A 25539-nucleotide genomic window follows, 5' to 3' on the forward strand; every position below is an offset into this window, starting at 1 on the left:
TTCTGAAAGTATTTGTATGGAGTGTAGCCATGTATGGATGTGAAACATGGACGGTAAATAGTTTGGGCAAGAAGAGAATAGAAGCTTTCGAAATGTGGTGCTACAGAAGAATGCTGAAGATTAGATGGGTAGATCACATAACTAATGAGGAAGTATTGAATAGGACTGGGGAGAAGAGAAGTTTGTGGCACAACTTTACCAGAAGAAGGGATCGGTTGGTAGGACATGTTCTGAGGCATCAAGGGATCACCAATTTAGTATTGGAGGGCAGCGTGGAGGGTAAAAATCGTAGGGGGAGACCAAGAGATGAATACACTAAGCAGATTCAGAAGGATGTAGGTTGCAGTAGGTACTGGGAGATGAAGAAGCTTGCACAGGATAGAGTAGCATGGAGAGCTGCATCAAACCAGTCTCAGGACTGAAGACCACAACAACAACAACATGTGTGATACTTAAGAGTAACGGCAATGTAAAGCTGCTGCCCACGACAGAGGCTGCAGTCTGAGCCACTGCTACCGCATTACGAACCAGCACTGCCCCAAGGTACCGGAGTTTACTGACTTGAAACTGCCTCCGTGACATTTCCATGGTTACATCACCCGAAAAGCGAGGTCCACCGTGACGACGAGGCTATCACATGCACACCATTTCTCGTCTCAGGAAAGGGCTGCCCAGTTCCTGTGCACACTTCTTACAAACAAGAACGTGCGTTAGTTTACCGACCGAGAAAAAAGCTTTGAATTCTGGCGGTGGAATAAATTAGCACCACAGTGTTTTGCAATGGTCTATCTATAAGGCATTTTAATGGATCACATTTTAACAGGATTAATTTCATTACAATGGCTCTTGGGCTTTGGGTCTAATGACGTCACTGTAATTAGCTACAGTCAGTATGAACTGGAAATGAACAGGTAATTCTTTGACATATAATTGAGGTCCAGCGACATTACTGATGTAGCTCGTGGGAACCTTAGCTTTATTTGGATGGTTTCAGTGTGCGCACTTTGTCAACTGGTAGGAGGAAACGAGGAATCTGAAAAGAGCAAAAATAATTTGTGTTAGCGATGAGATGAATGTAGTAGATAATAAGACTTTCTAAATTCGTCGTATTGATTGAAGATGGCCTTTTCCACTGCTGGGGTCTAAGTTCAAAAATGGCTCTGAGCACTATGGGACTCAACTGCTGTGGTCATAAGTCCCCTAGAACTTAGAACTACTTAAACCTAACTAACCTAAGGACAGCACACAACACCCAGCCATCACGAGGCAGAGAAAATCCCTGACCCCGCCGGGAATCGAACCCGGGAACCCGGGCGTGGGAAGCGAGAACGCTACCGCACGACCACGAGATGCGGGCGTCTAAATTTTAACCACTATCAACATGGGTGGCTTATTCACTTCTAATTGCTTGGAAGCCAGTCTTGTGTAGATTAATAGAAATTGAAAAACTAAGTCGGGTTAAGTAGAAACAACACATTTAAGGGAAACTGATAAAGACATTTAAGGTACGGATTGTCAACATCGTGATGTGTACGGAGTAAGAACCACGCGCTGAGAGCAAGCTCGTTGATCGCATAAGAGCGCTATTTAGAAATGAGTCGTACCGTGCGAGGCTTACAAAGCTGCACTAACACACTGCGTGTGGCTGGTGCCTACGAGTGTGTTCGTCACTGTTTTTCAGGACGGCAGCAACATTCATATTCTGATTGCAATGCGACTGCAGCACAAATTAGGAACAATGTTGCACAAAGGGTTTCAGTTATAATCATCATGAACAAAATTAGTGTATAGCGATGGTGTCAGATTCTGCGTACGAGACAGAGGAGGTCCTTTGCAAGTGAACTGCCGCCAGCAGAGTGCCAACTGCCACAATGATGATACAGTATTAACTCTGTGCAACATAGCATGAGGGGCGTATTCCACAACGATCGTATAGCTCTGTTTATGGAATACTCGACAGTGCAAGATACATACACAATATCATCTAGTTTACGGGACTACGAAGACTTTCCCCGGTGTATTAACTCATGATATTCTCATCGGGATTGCAGCCGCATCACGTAATTCTCTGCGCGGTCCACCTGGCCGCTATCTTCAGACGAGAACGTTATATGTTAACCCAGCGGAACTCACTGTGAACGACGGCCCTGAGTGGTACAAACTGGTCACAAACAGATAATCGTATAGATATTGGCGGAAAATGCAAAATCTAGAACTATGGCGGCCGATGAATAAATGCGTGACGGGGAACGCAATATCTCCGCGCAGCCGGGAAAGATAGAAAACAGGAGAAATATCGATAACAGGGCATAAAGCCTTAGCAAAATTTCATTCAGTGTACTCAACTGGACAGTAACTCTGCCTCGCAACAGGTACACGAATAATAGAAGCAGATTTCAGGATTTGAGGGGGGACGTGTAATTGGGCTCAAATAAGCCGGTTGGAGTAGTCGGCGAATCACTCGAAATTTCAATAGGAGCGATGCTACTATCAGACGATGTTGGCAGGAATGGGTGAACCATGGTCGAACACAGCGTCAAGAAGGGTCGATCTAGAGAGACGACGGAAAATGAGTACCGAGCGATGGTCAGAGAGGCACTCAGAGCCCCGCATTAAATGGTGCCCTAGGGATTAAAAGGAGCATTAATAGGCGGTTCACAGAAAGGGGTGTGAGCCCACGGTGCTCCTTGCACCAACTACCCGACTGCGGTTGACATCTGTACGCCAGCAAGCCCATTTGCAGTGGTGTCGGGCACATTCGACCTGGGATTGCCATTGACTGGAGTAAAATTGTCTTCAGTGATGAGTCCCGCTTCGAACAGAGTCCCGATGACCAGTGAAGACGTGTCTGGAGACGCCATGCACAGCGGTGGGAACCAGCCTGACTGTCGCTCGCTCGCCACAGGCCGCGACAACCAGGACTCGTGGTCTTGGGTGTCATTTCATTTCATGCAGAAATTTTTGGTTTTCATCCGCGGCACACCACAGCGTTACGTAGACGACATTCTACAACCATTTTTTGCCCTTCATGGAAAGCCATCCTGAGCTTACATTTCAGGAAGGTAACACCGGCTCGCAAACAGCGAGAGTTTCTGCAGATTTTTTTCATGCTTTCCAATACCTAGCCAGCCAGGTTGCCGAACTCTCCCCAGTTGAGAACATTCTGAGTATTACGGGCAGGGCCTTGCACCAGATCGGGATTTTGAGGATCTAACGCGCCAATAGGACAGAATTTCTCACAAAATCCCTCAGGAAGACATCCAAAAACTCTATCAACCAATGCCAAGCCGAATAAATGCCTGCATAACGGCCAGAGGTGGACAGACGTGTTACTGACCTGCTCAATTTGTCTGTACATGTACATCACTTCTACCGAGTTCCGTTCCATTCGAATAATTCCTTCGAGGTCAGTCGTTTTTATTATTTAGAGTGAACGTCACGGAAGGCAAACACCGTGTGCGCCAGAAACCGTCCCTGCTGTCCTCTAACGCAGGTGAAAGAAGGGAAGATACTGTGAACACCTAATGAGCAGTACTGTTAATATAATCTACCGTCCGAGTCAACGACGGTTGTTTTCTAATTTTCAGGTGAAGCAAGGTTCCAAATCTTGCTTAAAGGGTACCCCTTCTCTCTATTTGTAATGCGGTATGCCAGTCTAATTTCGATAGCTTCTTTTAAAACACGGTCCAAATAGTGGGACGCATGAGAAACCGTTGTGTCTTATCATACAACATTTTGTTCGCTCGGTAAGACGGTGCTCCGCCACTGCAGATTTCTGAGGCCGCATCAAAAGCTTGTGGTGATGCTGCTCAGTTCATCTCTGTTGAACGGCGCGAATTGCCTGACCAATCTTATATGATTTCTCACAATGGCAGGGGACTTTATAAACACTGGGCTTCCTCAATCCTAAATCATCTTTTATTGGGCTAAGGAACACTCTAATCTTGGATGGCGTAATAAAAACACTTTTGATATATATTTTTAAAATTCTTACTATTTTTGAAGATATGTTGAGATGATTGCCTGATCCGCCTGCAGACCCAACAAGAATATAATCTAATTTATGTTGTAGCAGTTTCTGCATTGTGGGGGCTATGCCCATGGCCTTAACTCTCACAATGTCCATGGCATTTGGTAACGCCCTTTGCGACCGTTCTTATCGGATCCCTCCGCTATTGAGCATGTGTCATCCGCTCAGCATAACTCCTTCTTCAACTGCGACGGCCGGTGCTACTAGAGTGGATATTCTTTCAAAAGATAATTTCCAACAACCCTGTTATCAATTCTATGTGTGATTTCGGTATTACTACAGGAATGTAACCAAGATACCTAAATTGTTGTTCAAGACAATCTGTCTATAGGTTGTGATATATACGACTCCCACATCAGCAACAGGGTTTCTTCTGTTTAGTTTTACAGGAGGTTAAGTTGTTTCATTATATTTATCGGGTAGTAGGCTGTCTTATAGCAGTTATATCGCTGCTGCCGCTTTCTTCTTTTATCTGATGAAAATGAGATAGCCGCCTTTCCTTTTCTGAAGGTCATAGAGGAAGCATGCATTTCGATGTGCTACTACTCCAATTCTGATCTGTAACTAAATGTATGAGTTCTTAATAAAATACAGCCTTTAGCATTCTTTATTTGTATTAATCGAATCCTGCATATTTTTAATGTTGAACAGAAAATCTACAGAAATATTTCTAGCATATTCTTGAAGACGTCGTTTTCCAGGAACATAGCAAACATTGTCCTCATACCGTTTCATAGAGAAAAATGTCGCAGTCTGAAAGATAGGGAAGAATGGGTAAAGAAGCAGGAAGGAAGGAAGATTAGAGTTTAACTACTCGTCGTCAACGAGGTCATTACAGTCGTGGGTGGTTAAAGGCAGTTTGCATAATACGTGAATGCTAGTCGATTCGTGTGCGACTGTCGCTATTCAAAAACCATATTTCTGATGGCTAATATAGCGTCATCTGTTGCATAGGATTTACTTTTAATTTGCTATGTCGGATCTGAATCGAGCCACAAGCCGACGAAGATGGGTAGGTGGCTGTTACCCGTGAGGCGTAGAAAATTAAATACTATGCAGCCGTAATCGACATTTCAGCCATCAAAAATATGATTTCTGGCTTTTGAGAGAACTACAGGGCAAAAAGAGTAGAAGGCTAGTAGTATCTTTGTGTTTCGTCACCATTCTGGTGGCCACGTTATTTCCACTGCCTGGCAAAAAAAGCGATGCTCCAAAAAGAAATGGCGGGTAGTCAATATAACTTCGCACACAATATACACCATCGTCGGGTATGTAAGTGATAAGAGCTGCGGTTCTCTGTAACAATTAGAACGGCCACAAATGTGCATTAATCACTAAAATGTTGAATGATCTCTGTGAAGGACACGGATACGCCGCGTACGAGTGTGAGACAGCGTTATCAGCGCTTGACAGACTTTAAAAGGGCGTCACTGTAGGTCTCCTTTTGGCATGCTGGTCACATAGTGCAATATCCAGATTTCTAGCGCATGCGTAGCTAGCAGTGGCTCAGGATTGAACCGCATGGGAACGTGAGAGCAAGTGTAATCTTCATCAAGGTTGCTGAGACCACGTCCGAGCACCACATGGGAGAATGACAGTATTATGGACCAAGCACATCGTAACTCTTTGACATGTGTGCCTGCCTTATGAGAACAAGCAAGGGGTTCCGTACTACATTCTGCGTTATCCCACACCATTGGTCAGGGACTACTAAGAGCCGGACTAGGGAATAGCAGTCCCACAAGTAGACTGCCGTTAATATCACTACACAAATGTGTCCCGGAACAGCTGTGGAACCAGCTCGGATGTTTACTCCATTCCAGTGGCAGTATCTGGGATATCAAGGACCAGTTACAACAGTAGTCGGCCAGCTTGGCTCGGGAGAGGCTACAATGCCGTTATGACACTCTTAACAGCCGAGTCAGTGCATGCATCTAGGCCAGAGGGGGTGCAAAGTCGTACTGATAAATGGGCTTGTACAGAAAAATTTGACACGATTTTGTAATGTCTGAAATAGCATTCCATACCCTCTCAACCCGTGAAATTTTATTTTGTTTTCTCCTCACCGTCTGGGTGCTTCACTTTCTTTGTCAGGCAGTGAATTTCACGTGGTTCAGGCATATATTTTTATTCATTGTTTTACGTTCGGACTCGACTAATCGCGAGGCGTATTCAAAACTGAGGTCCGTTTGGTCATAAAAATAAGCTTATGATAAAAGGTTTTTATTGACAGTAAGAGTCTGTTACATTTATACCTTACATTTTCACTTAATCGCCGTTCATGTCTATAGACTTTCTGCAAGGCTGCGCCAGCTTCTTTAGCCCCTCTGCGCGGTAGTCTGACGCATGGAAATTGAAGCGGTTGAAACGCTAGTGTTCAGTTCATCGTCGTTTTAAAAATGTTGTCCACTAAGCCACTTTTTCAAACGCGAGAAGAGGAAGTAGCCACTTGGTGTAAGGTCGGGACTGTTCCCAACGAAAATCTTGAATATTCTCCTTGGTTTTGACAGCGATGTGAGGGGGTGGGTTATCGTAAGAGAGGATGATGCCAAACGACAGTTCCTCGCGGCGTCGATTTTGGGTCGCACTTCTCAGTTTGGTTAGCGTTTCACAGTATTCGTCAGCTGTAATTGTTGACGCGCGGTCCAAGAACTCAATCAAAAGGATGCCCTTTTCGTCTCAGAATACGGTAGCCATCGTTTTTTTCGATTCGAGGACGGAGATTGCTTATACATTTTTGGTTTGGGTGGACTTCAATGGCGCCACCGCACTGACTGGTGTTTCGATTCTGCGTTGTTGTACGACATCGACGTCTCGTCGCCTGCAACAATGTGGGAAAAGAAATCACCTCCACATGTCTATAGCGCTCCAAACATTGTCATGCACTGCACATTCTTTGCTCTCTGTAATGATCACTGAGCATTTTCGCAACCCATCTCGCACACGGTTCGTGATATCCAAGCTGTTCATTGGCAATGCTGTAAAGTGAGGTTCGAACAACATTTTGGAATTCATTAGTCAGACCATTAATCGTCAATTAACGATCAATTCGAAGTTTCGGGTTCACTGAATCAACGATATCGTCGATCCGAATACTGGGCCTGCCACTCCTCTGTTCATGTGAACATTTGTGCGGCCATTTTGAAATTATCTACACCATTTCCTACTTGTCCGTCCCTCATTATAACAGGTCCATATACTAGGTATAACAGACATGCCGCACAGTACAAGAACGCTGCGATGAACATCAGCGTCATACAAGCCTTCGTCTACCGGAAAAGTCGGCAATTGCAGAAGACTGCCTGAATACAGAACATCGTATGATTTATGAAAAGACGGAAGTTTTTTCCCCGGCATCATCTTTCTGGGATTTCGTCATTAAGGAAGCAATACATATCCGTACAGCCTATAATCTCATCAAGAAGGATACGGGATTTCAGCTGGGCACAGCCTGGAACCCTGCATTGGCTGCTGTTAAATCACGACGCAAAAATCAAGATTCTTCGATAACAGGCCCGTCATAACACTGGCCTAGTACGGCCGTTGGTGAGTAACGTCTGGCCGCACTGTTGAGAAACTCAGCGTACAGCGCACGCGCGGGAGAGCCGCTCTGAGATTTTCGGCAGAGGGAGTTTGAATAGGGCAAATCACTGAGCATGCGCGATTTCCGCGGCTGTACATTCTTCGCGCGCGTGTTCTAAAAACGGTGAGTCGGCGTGCGGATACCGTCAGTCGTACCTAGCCACGAGCAAGGTCGAACCACCTGAAGATGTCGGACAGTTGCTCCGATGAAATATTGTGGAATTTGCACAACGTGATCCGGCCGCAAACCCGTGAAACTATTTACATCACATCCGCCGGGAAAATGGCTCTGAGCACTATGCGACTTAACTTCTGAGGTCATCAGTCGCCTAGAACTTAGAACTAATTAAACCTAACTAACCTAAGGACATCACACACATCCATGCCCGAGGCAGGATTCGAACCTGCAACCGTTGCGGTCGCTCGGCTCCAGACTGTAGCGCCTAGAACCGCACGGCCACTCCGGCGGCATCCGCCGGGAAATCTTGTAGAGTGACGAAGACCCTTTTGCCAGCAAAAATCTAATCACACCGCGCGCTTCACAATTGGCGGGATCTATGATTGACTCGGCCATTGCAATCTGCTGTCACCCACTGGCAAACGACTACTGAATCCAACCAACACTGCGGTAGTTTCCTAGAGAGGCGGTGGAACTTCATTCGCGCCTACCATCAGCTAAATATTGGTCGCCGGACCTTAGTTTCGGAATACGCCTCGTACTTAGTCTGTACTGTGAGAGAGTGTGTGGCCACTGGCAGGTGGCGGCGCGGACCTTCCTGAGGAGGTGCGGCCGCTGGGCCACGGCGGCGCACGCGCTGAGCAGCCAGCAGTCCCCCAGCGCGCCCTGCCGCACCGCCGACACGCCGCGGCCCTCGTCCAGCAGCCGGGGCTCCTCCACCAGCTCCTGCCGTCCAACACAAGCAGACACCGACCTCCTGAGTAAGTCTGCAGGCTTCCCTGGCTGTTGTCACGTACACTGAGGTGACAGAAGTCATGGGATAGTGCTACGCACAGATACAGATGGTGGTAATGTCGCGTACACGAGGTATAAAAGTGCAGTACATTGGCGGAGCTGTCATTAGCATCCAAGTGATTCAAATGAAAAGGTTTCCGATGCGATTATGCCTCCACGACGGTAATTACCAGACTTTGAACGCGGAGTAGTGGTTAGAGCTAGACTCATGGGACATTCCATTTCGGAAATTGTTACAGAATTCTCTACTCAGAAACCACATTGCCAAGAGTGTGGTGTCACCGCCAGACACCACACTTGCTAGGTGGTAGCCTTTAAATCGGCCGCGGTCCGTTAGTATACGTCGGACCCACGTGTTGCCACTATCAGTGATTGCAGACCGAGCGCCGCCACACGGCAGGTCTAGAGAGACTTCCTAGCACTCGCCCCAGTTGTACAGCCGACTTTGCTAGCGATGGTTCACTGACAAAATACGCCCTCGTTTGCCGAGACGATAGTTAGCATAGCCTTCAGCTACGTCATTTGCTACGACCTAGCAAGGCGCCATTACCAGTTACTATTGATGCTGTAAAACATGTACCGTCAAGAGCGATGTTTATCATTTATGGATGAAAGTTAAGTATTCCACAGCTACGTCCTTTTTTGCTAGTCTCATTTCCTTGACCTGTTCCAGACCTCACGCCAGCCTGCGTGAGGTAAAACGCGTGCCTTTCGAATTCCTCTCATAGTGGGTTGGCTCTCTTGCCAATCTACAACAAAGAGTGTGTCGAGAATACTATATTTCAGGCATTAGCTCTTACCGCGGACAACGCAGTGGTCGACGGCGTTCACTAAACGACCGAGAGCAGCGGCGTCTACGTAGAGTCGTCAGTGCAAACAGACAAGCAACACTGCGTGAAATAACTGCAGAAATTAATGTAGGACGTAGGCGGCGAATTATCCGTTAGGACTGTGCGGCGAAATTTAGCGTTTATGAGCTATGACAGCAGACGACTGGCGCGAGTGCTTTAGCTAACAGTACATCATCACCTGCAGCGCCTCTCATGGGTTCGCGACCATATCGGCTGGATCCTACATGACTGGAAAACCATGGCCTGGTCAGATGAGTCCTAATTTCGGTTGATAAGAGCTGATGGTAGGGTTCGAGTGTGGCGAGCACACCCCACTAAGCCACCGACCCAAGTTGTCAACAAGGCAGTGCTCAAGCTGATGATGATGGCTCGATAATGGCGTGGGCTTTATTCATATGGAATAGACGAAGTCCTCTGGTCCCTCTGAACCTATCATTGACTGGAAATGGCTATGTTTGGCTACTTGGAGACCATTTGTAGCCACTGAGGGACTTCATTTTCCCAAACAAATATATGGATGACGATGCGCCATGTCACTGGGCCACAATTGTTCGCGTCTGGTGTGAAAAACATTTTGGACCATTCGAGAGAATGACTTGGTCACCCAGCCCAGACCACCCGAACATTTATGGAACTTAATCGACAGGACAGTCCTGCACAGAATGCTCTGCCGGCAATATTTTCGCAGTTGCAGACGGCTATAGGGGCAGGATGACTCAGTATTTTTGTAGGGGCTTCCAACGACTTGTTGAGTCCATGTCGCGTCGAGATGTTGCACTACGCCGGGCTAAAGGAGGCCCGACACGATACCAGGACGTATCCCACGATTTTTGTCACCTCAGTGTAATGCGTCACAAAAGCCTTCTTGTTCACTCCGTTATGTGAATGACAAATATGTTATATGGTCACACAGTAAATAACAACTTAATGGTTTTCACAATTTCTTAAATGATTTTAATTCCAAAATCAATTTCATCTTGCAAGCAGAGAATGAGGTCTGTCTCCCGTTCCTAGGTGTTTGGTCTGTAGATAATCTGACAATACTCTAGAAGACAGGGTCTGTACTAAGCCTACAGACATCAGTAGGTATTTAGGTGCCACTTCCCACCACCACACAGTCTTAAGAGGCAACCAGTGCTCTGCTGCCGCAGACTTGCATCAGTGTAAACTGCAGCCCCGTCGTGTTGCAACAACAATACCCGAGTATCGCGTAGTGCCCCACATCCAGTAGGATCGTCCAACTTTTCATAAAATATGAAGTGGTTTATATGTTTATCTGAATGCCAACAGACATAGCCCACTGACCTGCCACCAATTATTCTAGCTATACGTTAATATTATACCTGGTTTTATGACTTATAATCGCTTAGGAACCTGGGCTGCATAATTAATTAGGTCACCAAGTGCAACCATAACGTCACCATACACTAGTTTCGATGACCTGGCGCCAAAACATACATTTCGGGATTGGGATTCTTCTAGTAAACTGTTGAAATTGGCGTCCCGCACATCGTACCAAGTATTGTCAGGATTGTTTACATGGTCTCTGTATATCTTTATTCATCGTTGCTTGGAAGGAAATACAGTAAAAAAGGCTCCTCTAGCAGAGAAGCCTCGTTACATTATGCTATAACCAGGAGAGTAAGTACATATATTTTTGGATGGGGTCCGCCTTTAGCAAAACACAGTTTTGTTTTTGTCCCAAACTTGCTTCACTGCAGTTGCAGCATCATCAGTGGGCTTATATTTTATAGCTCTTAAATATAAAGAAGGTTTTCTTACTGTTTGTATACATATAAATGTTAGTTTTAAATCGTAATTACAGATTTTCGAAGAAACACATAAAATTATGAATTCATACCCTTTTAACACATGGTATGCTTTTCCTAACGTGTTATCTTTTTACAGTGACTGATTTCATTCACAGTTTGTCATCTGCATCCATATACAACTTAATGTAGACAAATTTTTTAAGCAAAAAATTACGATACGCATAATAGGGTTCCAAATCGTATTTTTTTGCTTAAATACACTCCTGGAAATTGAAATAAGAACACCGTGAATTCATTGTCCCAGGAAGGGGAAACTTTATTGACACATTCCTGGGGTCAGATACATCACATGATCACACTGACAGAACCACAGGCACATAGACACAGGCAACAGAGCATGCACAATGTCGGCACTAGTACAGTGTATATCCACCTTTCGCAGCAATGCAGGCTGCTATTCTCCCATGGAGACGATCGTAGAGATGCTGGATGTAGTCCTGTGGAACGGCTTGCCATGCCATTTCCACCTGGCGCCTCAGTTGGACCAGCGTTCGTGCTGGACGTGCAGACCGCGTGAGACGACGCTTCATCCAGTCCCAAACATGCTCAATGGGGGACAGATCCGGAGATCTTGCTGGCCAGGGTAGTTGACTTACACCTTCTAGAGCACGTTGGGTGGCACGGGATACATGCGGACGTGCATTGTCCTGTTGGAACAGCAAGTTCCCTTGCCGGTCTAGGAATGGTAGAACGATGGGTTCGATGACGGTTTGGATGTACCGTGCACTATTCAGTGTCCCCTCGACGATCACCAGTGGTGTACGGCCAGTGTAGGAGATCGCTCCCCACACCATGATGCCGGGTGTTGGCCCTGTGTGCCTCGGTCGTATGCAGTCCTGATTGTGGCGCTCACCTGCACGGCGCCAAACACGCATACGACCATCATTGGCACCAAGGCAGAAGCGACTCTCATCGCTGAAGACGACACGTCTCCATTCGTCCCTCCATTCACGCCTGTCGCGACACCACTGGAGGCGGGCTGCACGATGTTGGGGCGTGAGCGGAAGACGGCCTAACGGTGTGCGGGACCGTAGCCCAGCTTCATGGAGACGGTTGCGAATGGTCCTCGCCGATACCCCAGGAGCAACAGTGTCCCTAATTTGCTGGGAAGTGGCGGTGCGGTCCCCTACGGCACTGCGTAGGATCCTACGGTCTTGGCGTGCATCCGTGCGTCGCTGCGGTCCGGTCCCAGGTCGACGGTCACGTGCACCTTCCGCCGACCACTGGCGACAACATCGATGTACTGTGGAGACCTCACGCCCGACGTGTTGAGCAATTCGGCGGTATGTCCACCCGGCCTCCCGCATGCCCACTATACGCCCTCTCTCAAAGTCCGTCAACTGCACATACGGTTCACGTCCACGCTGTCGCGGCATGCTACCAGTGTTAAAGACTGCGATGGAGCTCCGTATGCCACGGCAAACTGGCTGACACTGACGGCGGCGGTGCACAAATGCTGCGCAGCTAGCGCCATTCGACGGCCAACACCGCGGTTCCTGGTGTATCCGCTGCGCCGTGCGTGTGAGCATTGCTTGTACAGCCCTCTCGCAGTGTCCGGAGCAAGTATGGTGGGTCTGACACACCGGTGTCAATGTGTTCTTTTTTCCTTTTCCAGGAGTGTAATTTATCTACATTAAGTTGTATATGGTTGCAGATGACAAACTGTGAAATAAATCAGTCAATGTAAAAACATAACACGTCAGGAAAACCACACCATGTGTTAAAAGGGTATGAATTCATAATTTTATGCGTTTCTTCGAAAATCTGTAATTACGATTTAAAAACTAATATTTATATGTATACAAAAGTAAAATACAGTCTTTATGTTTAACAGCCATAAAAGAAAAGCCCACTGATGATGCTGCAACTGCAGTAAAACATGTTTGGAATAAAAAACAAAACTGTGTTTTGCTGAAGGCGGATCCCATCCAGAAACATGTATATTGTTAAATAAAACACGGACAAAAGAGGTCCAACCCCAAGATGATTAGGAGAGTAAGTATATTCGAAGTCGAAATTTCCATCTAGTGTGTTGCTGATTGTTACCATTCAGCAAGTGAACGTAAATTACTGTTTAATAAAACAGTTCCGTTGCACAACACATTATCACGCATTTCCTTCATTATCTATGAATCACGTTCCTCTTCGAAGAAAGTATTTCGCCCCTTTATAGAAGTCCAAGTCTGGTTTCTGGGGAAATGTTGGTGATCGTTTACTTCCCCTTTTCCCGATTACACTTAACTCTTAAACAATGCAATACTTTATCTAGTGCTGCTAAATACGCTGTGGGAAGTAATATCTCTTGTGAAGGAAAACTTGAATCTACATTAACATAAAGGAGAAATGCCGTCACGGTATTTGGAAGAAACGCTGTGAAGAGGTCGCGAGCACGACTGCTTTAAAAAGTTTGATGGAACTCTTAAAGTGAAGACAGATGTCCATCGTTGCCATATTATGTCATTCTAACGAATGTGGAATGTATTTCACACCTCATCATTTAGAAAAGTCGAGGGAAAAAACTGACACGCAAGACAATTTGTTAACATAGTCTAAATAAATTCCTAGTAAAAAGTGGTGCTTTACTGCAAGCCACTGTCGTGCGTGACGAAATACGCCTATATTGTTTATAGCACTGATACCAATCGATACAACATAGAGTGGCTACCCACCAAACGCGTATATCAGTCTTCTCATGGAAAGGTAAAGTAGAGTATTTGGGACGTCTTTCCAGCTAAATGAGAGCCCAGTGTACTAACGCATGCCACAGCTTTCTTATTTGTGATATAATACGTATCATTTCTTTTACTCAAATCTAAGAGCTCAAGCGATAAAAAGATTTCCATACTCGAAGTCGATCCATAGTGAATGCCATATAACTTCAAAACTTCCCGCACTATATTTAAAATTGCGGCATTCACACCAACAGTCGACGGAACGTAACAGCAAGGAACACCAATATCACGCCACACCAAGATTTATCCATAGCAATTGTGAACACGACAAATAATGGTAAATCATCACCTTGTGAAGTGCAGCCCATTTCTTTATCAGGCTCTGTTGCATTTACTTTGGGTTGTGTTTTTCGCACGTTACTTATTTTATTGCTTGTTTTTTCGCGACTAACTGCCGTGGTTTATGAAGTTTACCAAACCACTTTATCGCAAAATAAATGCCATATTTATAAGATAAATATTTACAAACGGTATTACTATGTGTGAACAAAAAGAGAGTACAAAGTGCGTAACCTAGAATATAAGAAGCTGCCTGGATATATATGTATACATATTCGAAAGAACAGACACGTTACGTGATCTAGCGTCCATACACATACTATTCCAAGGTTTCCAATCACTTTAGCAGCATCTGGGCATCGAAATGAATCGATAGTAACAGGCGATAATTTATGCCGGACCGTGACTTGTACCTGGATATGCGCACCAAACCCTGTTTATTGAAGGAATCTGAAATGGCGAGGGAGGGGTTCATGGGTAAGTGATGCTACGCTATTAGTGGGAATTAGGGTCGAATGGCCGAGGCAGTTAAGGAACCGTTCGTGTTAAGCGGGAGATCCTTTTTCGAGTTCCGGTCCGGCACATATTTTCACCTGTTATCATCGATTGATAAGTGCGATTAATGTTACTCAAATCCTTTAAAAGTGCAGATGCGTTGCTCCTGAATATTGCAGCAGTGAAACCGTCTTCTCCAACGAGAGTGTAAAATACACTTGTCTGATGTAGTCCCGGAATTGGAAACTAGAGAAGACGATGAGGACAAGACAAATGGCAATGTAAACTTCTTTTTTTTTTCAGAATTCAGAATTATATTTGGAACAAATGGGAGTTGACGTTTTGTGGCCACAAGTACATGTCCTTAATAAATGTAGCTGGTTCCGTGGACAGTCCATAAATTTGACAAGGGGACCTTACCGACTGCTCTGCTCCCTTTGGTTTTCTTCATATGTATAGAATCTGGATGCGAGTTACACACATTAATTTCGTAAAGCAGGTAGGTGAATTTGTAGTGTAATAGGACTATAATTGTAAGTTTGCTGGTTCGAATCTCTGTGGTACCATTTTTTTTACGTATATTTAAATTTCATGTTTATTAACAAAAGGAAATATTATTTAACAAATATTGAACCACAAATTTTTAATATAAGTAACATGTTCTTTGTTGGGAATGTGTAGCTGAACGTTGCTATTAAGTCGGCTCAAACATCTCCGGTAGTGGAAAACTTAATTCCTACTATTGCTTAACAAAAGGTGACACATTAATTGAACATTTGCTTGACAGGGCAGAACTGGAACAGAAATGTGGCAACAGAATAAGAAATAACCAGTTACATTTATTAAGTGTGTTACAAAATAGTATTTAACTTTTGGTAAGTTCGGTGGTACTTTATGTCCCTAACCTAATATAATGATCTCTAAATAACTTTGTCGTCTCTTGGCGGTCTTCGTCATCATCACTATGACAAAGTAATTTTGCAGACACTCTTTTTATTGTCTTAGTTCTACATACTTATAAGGGAAACTCCCCATCGCACAGTCCTCAGATTTAATTGTCATATGGCCCAGTGGATAGCCCGTCACAAACTGAACACAGTTCTAGCATAAAACAGGACGAACGAGTACTGAATGTGAAAAAAAAGCAAAATCGAAAGTGAACAGTGCGAGCTCAAGATATGCAATATCAAGCGAGTTTGAATAAGCACAGCGTCGTGGTTATGTGATCACATTGTTCGTCGGTGAAGGGGGGAGATCTGTGTTCAGATCTCCCTTTTGCCCCTTTTTTCGCAATATTATGAATTGTCCGTCCGGTCACTGAAGTGTCTATTCACTGTACTAAAATTTAAGTCTGTGTTGTGGTGTAACGTCCGTGTACACCAGCGAGGTGTAAGGAAGGGACATGCAGACATACATACCTCCCACTTTTTCTACACAAGTAACACATGTTACGACTCTTGCGTTCCATTTTGGTAGTTTTGACTCTTTAATTTCCTTGTTGTAACATAGTTCACACCCGTTTATTTGTTGTTATCATTTCTGTGAGAGGTCTAAGCGGCATCCCGGCTGCTCTCACTATTCATCACACTTTCTTGCAACGTTAAGATATTCTTACCACATGAGTCGTATCCTATAGCTAATGTATAGTAAGACGGTTGCTAAGACTACAGAAGGAGAACAGACACGTCAACGACCAGACGGAAAGTTTGTAAAAAAACATTGGCACCAGGGAGATTTGAACACAGATCACTTGATTTGCAGTCCAGCACCATGAACACACAACAAAGAAGCCTTCTTGCCGTTTTCATTCTTGATCTGTGTTCAGTTTTTGACGGGCTGTCCACTGGACCATTTTATCACTAAATCTGATGGAGGAGAGATGGGGATCTTCCCTTGCCGGTATCGAGTGAGGTGATGCGGTGGTTAGCGCACTGGACTCGCATTCGGGAGGACGACGGTCATCCACATTCAGGTTTTCTTTGATTTCCCTAAATGGCTCTAGGCAAATGCCTGGATGGTACCTTTGAAAGGGCACAACCGATTTCCTTCCCCATCCTTGACACCCTTCGAGTTTGTGCTCCCATTTCTAATGACCTCGATGTCGACGGGACGTTAAAACTAGTCTTCCTCCTTCCATATTTAGTGCTTGCCAATTTGGAATATCGTCTTCTCAACAGAACTCGTGGAACTGTGTATGTATCGTAAATGAAAGAACACAACTGAAGTGTCTGACTATTAGCGCTGAGCTGAAGTGTCTAACTGCTGCTTCAGAATTACGTGAGTGTCCGCAGCACGTCGTGTTTTGTGCCTGTCGCTTGAAGAATTGCTCTCTCTGCCAGTATAAGGCAGAAGCAGTGCAGTCCTGTCGGTGGCTGGTAACGCTATCGGAGGACGAGTACAAGTCGTTGAAAGGATGGCGTAGAAGCAGAAAAGTGGTCTGAATTTTTGAGCGCCCTTTGCTTGGAACTGATAGGGGCCAGGCCAGTGGTTACGCTTCTGTGGTGCCGTTGTCTGATGGTATTTGTTGTGTACACTTAAGCCTGGTTCGTAATAGTTATATTTTTAATTACTTTTGGTGTGGAAACGCGAGTATTCACAGCAAATTAAAATTTTGTACAAAAATGCGGAACTTCAAACAGAAAATAAAATACTTTTTTGCTAGAGACTGAGCTAGAACATCTGACGCGCGTGACAAACAAAGGGTTGGACGTTCTGTGATAGCAACCACCAAGTTTCACATGCAAGATGTTGACAGATTGATTCAGGACGATCATCATATCACTCAGAGAGAAACTGCAAGCAAAATCGGTTTCAACACGAACGTGTGGGTCACATTATTGCTTTGCTTCGCTATCGGAAGGTCTGTGCACGAGGGGTACCCCGGATGCTGACTCCTGAAATGAAAGCTCAGAGACTTGAAATTTCCCGTCTCAACAACTTTAAACTTACTTGCCCAATGACGTACAGTACTCACATCAACACAATCACCATAAACTGCTTTCATTCTCTGATGACTCTCCTTTGGGGTGACACCTTCTGCTGTCAAGAATTCACATTGCTTAAATCGCACATTGCTTAAATCGCACTGACTGACCGTCTGCGCAGGATTCCATACTTTACACTGCAACAACACAACCGTTCAATGCTAAGGTTTCCCGCCAACTGGAGCTGTAGAGAAGAGGCTACGGAACAAGGCAGTATCTACCGCATACCAATTCTGCCAACTGTTGAAGAATTACGAAGGTGGAGGCATTACTTTTCAGTCAACTCTCTTAAAAGTGGCCCAGAGAACAGAGTTCCAGGGTACAAAGACAGACGTCAGAGGAAAGGAAATACGGCACTAACTTGACTACAGCAGATGCGGAAAGTTACCACCATTCATCTCTTAGCACTTTTGGACCCTGGTCAGCAAGTTGCTGAAGGCGGACTGCTGGACTGCTGGAATTGCTGCACTATCATACGAAATCTTCTGCTGCAGTTCTTGAAGATTATAAGAGTAGTTGCGATACACCTTAGACTTGAGGGCTCTCCACACAAAATAATCGCACACTGGCTGATAAAATGACCTGGGTGGCCAGTTAGAGCCGTGACCAGACTGACCTCTGCCAGCATCTCAGTCAAGCGTGAAGATTAAGTAAATATGCTCTAACGTTCGGCCGGCTGTAAGGGCAGATGCTCCATCCTGTTAGAAGTAGGTGTAGGTCTCTCTCCCTCCGTTAATGCTGCTACAAATAGTTTCAAGTTGTCCGGGACCCTTTTATTTGTTCCACCCTGTATTCATCTATTTTTAGGTAACTAGTAATAAATTAGAAACATTATTAGTATCCGTTAATTCCCATTTACGTTTTTTAATAAAAATGGAATTCAAAAAAGTTTAAAAAATATAGTGGTAGTAAAAAGGTTAGAACCAGCGACTTCACGATTGTAAGGTATTACGCAACCCACTCAGTTACTGATGGATGTGTTAATAAGATAGAAAAGTTATGCACAAAATAGTGCTCTAAAATCATCTAATTTTCAAATGCTATGTTTTCGGTTTTTAATCTTTTTAATTTTTTTCGAATTGCGTCATTCTGTTCGGGGACACTGATGTCCAGGCACTGACCATCAATCGTATAAGCATGAAGAAAATGGAAGGGAGGAAGTCTGTAAGATCGCCTTGTGGGACTAAATTCCGACCACTTGCACCGCTGACGTTCCCTTAGAACCTCGCATTCCCTGTTCAATCCTGAATAATTCTCCGATGTGACGTGACATTGGTGTATAGTGTGAATCAAACGCCACTTGATCGGGCATTGCCATTCTCTTGCATGACATTCCTCTAACGTCAGCGCGCTGTCTCCAGCACTCGGAATTTGGTACTGAAACTGATGCGTGTGAGCGTGCAGCGGTGATACAGACGTGCGGCCGCAGCCATACGACGTCGCTGAGGTGCGCCGCCTGCGGGTCGGAGTGGCTGAGGCTGCTCGCCTCTGCGGGGAAGTCCTCGTCGCGGAACAGCTCGCCATCCGGCAGGGCTGCCACACGCTGCGCCGCCTCGCACTCCTCCTGCAACACGGCCGCCAGAATCTTAACAGTGGGCCCATCAGACTCTTTCTGGCAGCGTTGGGCAATCCGAGGATGGACAAGTCCTTGGCTGTAGCATACACTATGTCATCAAAAGTATCCGGACACCCCCAAAAACATACGTTTTTCACATTAGGTGCATTGTGCCGCCACCTACTACCAGGTATTCCATATCAGCGACCTCAGTAGTCATTAGACATCGTGAGAGAGCAGAATGGGACGCTCCGCGGAACTTAACGGATATCGAACGTGGTCAGGTGATTGGGTGTCACTTGTGTCATACGTCTGTACGCGAGATTTCCACGCTCCCAAACGTCTCTAGGTTCACTGTTTACGATGTGATAGTGAAGTGGAAACGTGAAGGGAAACGTACAGTACAAAAGCGTACAGGCCGACATCGTCTGATCACTGACATAGACTGCCGACAGTTGAAGAGGGTCGTAATATGTAATAGACATCTATCCGAATGGAAAAACTAGTAGAAGCCGACCTCGGGGAAGATCAGTTTGGATTCCGTAGAAATACTGGAACACGTGAGAAGAAAGATTAAGGGAAGGCAAACCCACGTTTCTAGCATTTGTAGACTTAGAGAAAGCTTTTGACAATGTTGACTGGAATACTCTCTTTCAAATTCTAAAGGTGGCAGGGGTAAAATACAGGGAGCGAAAGGCTATTTACAATTTGTACAGAAAGCAGATGGCAGTTATGAGAGTCGAGGGACATGAAAGGGAAGCAGTGGTTGGGAAGGGAGTAAGACAGGGTTGTAGCCTCTCCCCGATGTTATTCAATCTGTATATTGAGCAAGCAGTAAAGGAAACAAAAGAAAAATTCGGAGTAGGTATTAAAATCCATGGAGAAGAAATAAAAACCTTGAGGTTTGCCGATGACATTGTAATTCTGTCAGAGACAGCAAAGGACCTGGAAGAGCAGTTGAACGGAATGGACAGTGTCTTGAAAGGAGGATATAAGATGAACTTAAACAAAAGCAAAACGAGGATAATGGAATGTAGTCGAATTAAGTCGGGTGATGCTGAGGGAATTAGATTATGAAATGAGACACTTAAAGTAGTAAAGGAGTTATGCTATTTGGGGAGCAAAATAACTGATGATGGTCGAAGTAGAGAGGACATGAAATGTAGACTGGCAATGGCAAGGAAAGCGTTTCTGAAGAAGAGAAATTTGTTAACATCGAGTATAGATTTAAGTGCCAGGGAGTCATTTCTGAAAGTATTTGTATGGAGTGTAGCCATGTATGGAAGTGAAACATGGACGGTAAATAGTTTGGACAAGATGAGAATAGAAGCTTTCGAAATGTGGTGCTACAGAAGAATGCTGAAGATTAGATGGGTAGATCACATAACTAATGAGGATGTATTGAATACGATTGGGGAGAAGAGAAGTTTGTGGCACAACTTGACCAGAAGAAGGGATCGGTGGGTAGGACGTGTTCTGAGGGATCAAGGGATCACCAATTTAGTATTAGAGGGCAGCGTGGAGGGTAAAAATCGTAGGGGGAGACCAAGAGATGAATACACTAAGCAGATTCAGAAGGATGTAGGTTGCAGTAGGTATTGGGAGATGAAGAAGCTTGCACAGGATAGAGTAGCATGGAGAGCTGCATCAAACCAGTCTCAGGACTGAAGACCACAACAACAACATCTATCCAGTCCATCACACAGATTTTCCAAACTGCATCAGGATCCACTGCAAGTACTACGAAAGTTAGGCGGGAGGTGAGAAAACTTGGATTTCATGGTCTAGCGGCTGCTCGTAATCCACACACCACGCCTCTAAATACCAAACGACGCCTCGTTTGGTGTATGGAGCGTAAACATTGGACGATTGAACAGTGGAAAAACGTTGTGTGGAGTGACGTATCATGGTAAACAATGTGGCAACCCGATGGCAGGGTGTGTGTATGGTGAATGCCCGATGAACGTCATCTGCCAGCGTGTGTAGTGCCATCAGTAAAATTCGGAAACGGTGGTGTATAGGTGTTGTCGTGTTTTTCGTGGAGGGGGCTTGCACCCCCTGTTGTTTTGCGTGGCACTATCACAGCACAGGCCTACATTAACGTTTTAAGTACCTTCTCGCTTCCCACTGTAGAAGAGCAATACGGGGATGGCGATTGCATCTTTCAAGACGATCGAGCACCTATTCACAATGCACGGCCTGTGGAGTGGTTGCACGACAATAACGTCTCTGTAATGGACTGGCCTGCACAGAGTCCTGACCTGAATCCTATAGAACACCTTTAGGATATTTTGGAACGCCGACTTCGTGCCAGGCCTCACCGACCGACATCGATACCTCTGCTCTGTGCAGTACTCCGTGAAGAATGGGCTCCCATTCCCCAAGAAACCTTCCAGCACCAGATTGAACGTATGCCTGCGAGAGTGGAAGCTGTCATCAAGGCTAAGGGTGGGCCAACACCATACTGAATTCCAGCATTACCGATGGTGGGCGCTACGAACTTTTGAGTCATTTTCAGCCAGGTGTCTGGATATTTCTGATCACATAGTGTATCCTCGGTCTTTTGCAGAACTGGCGGAGTTTTCGAAGACTACTTCCAGGGCATATGCTGTTTCCTTGGAATAGTCTTTTGCGGTGTCATGCTTCTATAAAAGCTTCTCAGTTTACACGCCGCGTCACTTCGAATATACCGCTCGACTTTTCGTTTGCTGTCTCCGCCATTGTCATCAGGAGTTAAAATCAGCCAGCCCTGGCAGTCGGTGATTTTAACTCCTGATAACGATGTCGGAGGCAGCAAACGAAAAGTCGAGTGTTTTATTTGAAGTGAGACAGCTCGTAAACCGAGAAGATTTTAATGAATCTCCTGTTTCACACTACGGATCGGCTCTTGTCGGCAGCACTTGAGACCAGAACGACATTATTTGTCATTCTCGGATGTGTATTCGTTTCTGCTTGTCTCCAGCTGTCTCCTAGTATGGAAACACGGGCAGAGCTCACACTTGTTCTACAAGTAAGAAAGTTGTGTTGAAAAATGAGTTTAATGTAAGTTTTAGCGATTATATTTTTCACAGCAATTTTTTTGTTAATTGTGATGAATTACTTAATTCGGAGCATCGCAGCATCCATGGCGAATAATAAAAAAATACTCAGTTATTTACCAAATGGCTATGTGAGACCACAACAAGGAAAAGAGTACCCTGTTTGACGATCTTTTCTTTCTTAAAACTTGGATCTAAAATCTGCATAGCAAAGAAAATACGCAATACGAAACCAGCTTTTTTTTCAAAAAGAATATTATCCGAAAAACTTACTTCAGAAACTGCTATAACTTTCATTCACTTCCACAAAACTGTTTATCACAGAGATGCGACAGACGACATGAACTCCCACGTTATGGACGTGTCGAAGAACTATGAGTAAAGCTGGTTGAGTGGCTGAACCGTATAGTTCTCAGGCAGTTACGCTGTACTCGTCAAGTTCTAGACCCTCGGAGCTGTTTTCAGTTCCTTAAAATTATATTGAAGATGCTCGAGGCTAAAGATGCCGCAGATGGTGTTCCAATTGTGATAGACTATGCAACCTGAGAAACAGTATCACACTGTTGGTATGTCGAAGGGTGTTGTTCGTTTTTGCATGCCGTATTTGGAATTTCACTGAAAGTTTTACATGTGGTAGAGTATTATAACTGAATCTGTGTACTGTGAATATCGATTGGAACACAAACATATGAAATGCTTCATTCACAAAGAGATGCAGGAACTAAGGCATCACAAAGCAAACATTATTATTGAGCATTGTACGAAATTCGATGAAAATTTTAACATACTTTGGTTAGTTATTTAGTACAAGCACGTCAAGCTCGTAAAAAGTATCTGAAGTTGAATTATTCCTAGTCTCTCTTTCGAAAAAACGCCTTTTTTATTATATCAGTGCGCGGTGTCTGTTCTTTCCGACCACACATCCATATAATTGATTCACCTCGATGGACAATGAACCCACCACCTTCAGTGCTGATGGACAGTTACGTCCGACCTCCTGTGGGAATCTCAAGGTAGCAAGCGTGGAGGACATGGATGGAAACTGCGGATAGTTGGTGCTAGGTGGAAATGTAGGTCGGTCGGGAGGCGTGCTGAGATAGCCCGCGCAATTACAATAAGCACAGTGCTTAACGCAGCTGCATAGTAATCAGGAGATCCCGGGTTCGGCAAACATCTTCACTCGTCGCCGCAGTTCCCGTAGAAAGTCCCAGCGCAGCTTTCCTTTCTCCCCCCTTCACCTTCAGTTTACATACTACGCATTTTTATTATTTCCCCCCTTTCATTTTACTTGTGACTTATTGTCGACTGAATGAAGCAGATAATCATAGTTTTTGCATTCCAGCCTAACGCACCTCAGAGTCCGACTATAACATCGACATGCACACACCACAATCGCTGACAAACGATGCGGTCCGTATTACGAGGTTCCCACAAGACCGCGGCCTGCACTAGGAGGTGCTCGTAACACAAGTGCCTTCAACCGTCAGTAGCGGTCCCCGTCCTGCAACTTCACTTCGGACCATTAAGCAGAGAGTCACCGCATGAATTGATCGGGGAACCTACCATTGTCTGTGGACTTGCGTACGTACCGGATTACCATACTGGAGGATTTTGCTATTGCGTAAAACGACTTGGCTTTGGGTCCCTGGACATGCTGGTTAAGCAATATTGTTCTATTAAGGCTATAGTTGGATTTGATTCGCTGCAGACAGGATACGATCTAGTGCTCTTCAACTGTGACTATTTCAGAGTTGTAGATAAATTATTCTTCAGGTTTAGTGCCACATCGTTCATGGTCTTCGAATGACATGTAGTAGAATGTTTCTATCCGTCCATTACTTGCAAGAATCTTACTGATGATTTTATTTCCACTTTACATTTTCCTTCAATGAAACAACAAGTTTACTGTTAGCAGTCACCGTTTTATTTTTTCCACGACGCGTTTCGAAGCTTTAAACCTTCATCATCGGGTGGATTTACATTATTTAGTATTACATATGTGTGTGTGTTCTGTTACGATTTTGGACGAACTTGTGGCACTTCCTCCAGTGGTCACAGGTTCCTTTTGCTGTCGTAACACATCACATGTATACTGCCACATTTGTAAACAAATATAATGTCTGGAATCAGATACTACCCAATGATTGTATGTATTTTTTCCAAGTGATGGTACAGCAGGATGAATTGGTGAGATGTGGCACCCTCCATCGTCGACAGGGCGAGCGCTGATAACCCGCGTCCACGAACACAGAGCTAGGCTGTGCTGTTCTGCTGTCCCCATAGTTGATCATTACCGCTCGTCACGTTTGATTCGGGTCCACCTTTACATGTTATCTCCTCGCTGCTTACAACTCGGTGCGTAGTAGCGACTGAAACGTGGCATGCAGCGCCGGGTACATCAGGAAGCTTTACGCTTTCGTTAACGAATGTTGTAAGGAGCTCTTAGGTTCTCTGGGCGGGTTTGAGTAATAATGTGCTTTCGGATGTTCAGACGAGTCGCTGATTCGATTTCATGCTGAATATTTTGACGAGCAATCCAGGTGTCTTCTAACGATACTGCGAGCTGTGTTGTCATGCGTACTCCTGGCGCCCGCTACACGCTTTAATCCTTGTTTGTTTTTCACAGTCCACACTTTTATTCGCTGAGACGCATATTCTCACAGCGTTTTCTAGCTGTGGTAAATGAGATGGTCGCCGACGTCTTAATAAATTGGGACGATGGTTTCAATTAAAACAAGGCTTTGGTTCGATTACTAAATTTATAAAGATCTCGCAGAACATCCCCTAGACCAGAGCTGAAAAGGGTGAAAGAGTGTCTCAATGAATAAAAAGTGGCCTCCGAAAAACAAAAGAGCGTCAAAGAGCGTAGCTGGCGCTGGGAATCGAACTGGGCTCTAAATAACAGCACGACACCAACCGTCCACAATCATCAGTTACGTGGTAACAGGAGAGCTCGCAGCACCTCAAGAAGAAAACTGAGTCGGTCGTCGAAATATTGTGCGTAAAATGGAAACGAAATTCTCAGCCTAAAACCCGAGAGCACAGCTTTACGGTTATTAGGGTTTAACGTAATATCAACGATGGAGAATCACGCTCGAAAAAGACAAGGATGAGGAAGGAAATGGGTTTAGAAAAAACATGGGTAATTGAATTCTAGTTTTCTGAGCGGTCATTTGAATTCCACCCTC

The 25539-nt window shown here is 44.9% G+C and overlaps 1 protein-coding gene across 1 annotated transcript in view; it reads right to left on the reverse strand.

Moving 5' to 3' along the window:
• Window positions 1-25539, reverse strand: part of LOC126092044 (calpain-9-like) — a 153778-nt gene that overhangs the window by 94311 nt on the left and 33928 nt on the right. Inside the window, exons 3-4 of the mRNA XM_049907489.1 lie at window positions 19176-19322; window positions 8385-8516 (exon numbers count right to left, since the gene is read on the reverse strand). Of these exons, the coding sequence (XP_049763446.1) occupies window positions 8385-8516; window positions 19176-19322 (279 nt within the window). The remainder of the gene's footprint in view (window positions 1-8384; window positions 8517-19175; window positions 19323-25539) is intronic.

This window comes from Schistocerca cancellata, chromosome 1 (genome assembly GCF_023864275.1).
Source record: "Schistocerca cancellata isolate TAMUIC-IGC-003103 chromosome 1, iqSchCanc2.1, whole genome shotgun sequence".
In the NCBI taxonomy this organism is placed as follows: domain Eukaryota; kingdom Metazoa; phylum Arthropoda; class Insecta; order Orthoptera; family Acrididae; genus Schistocerca; species Schistocerca cancellata.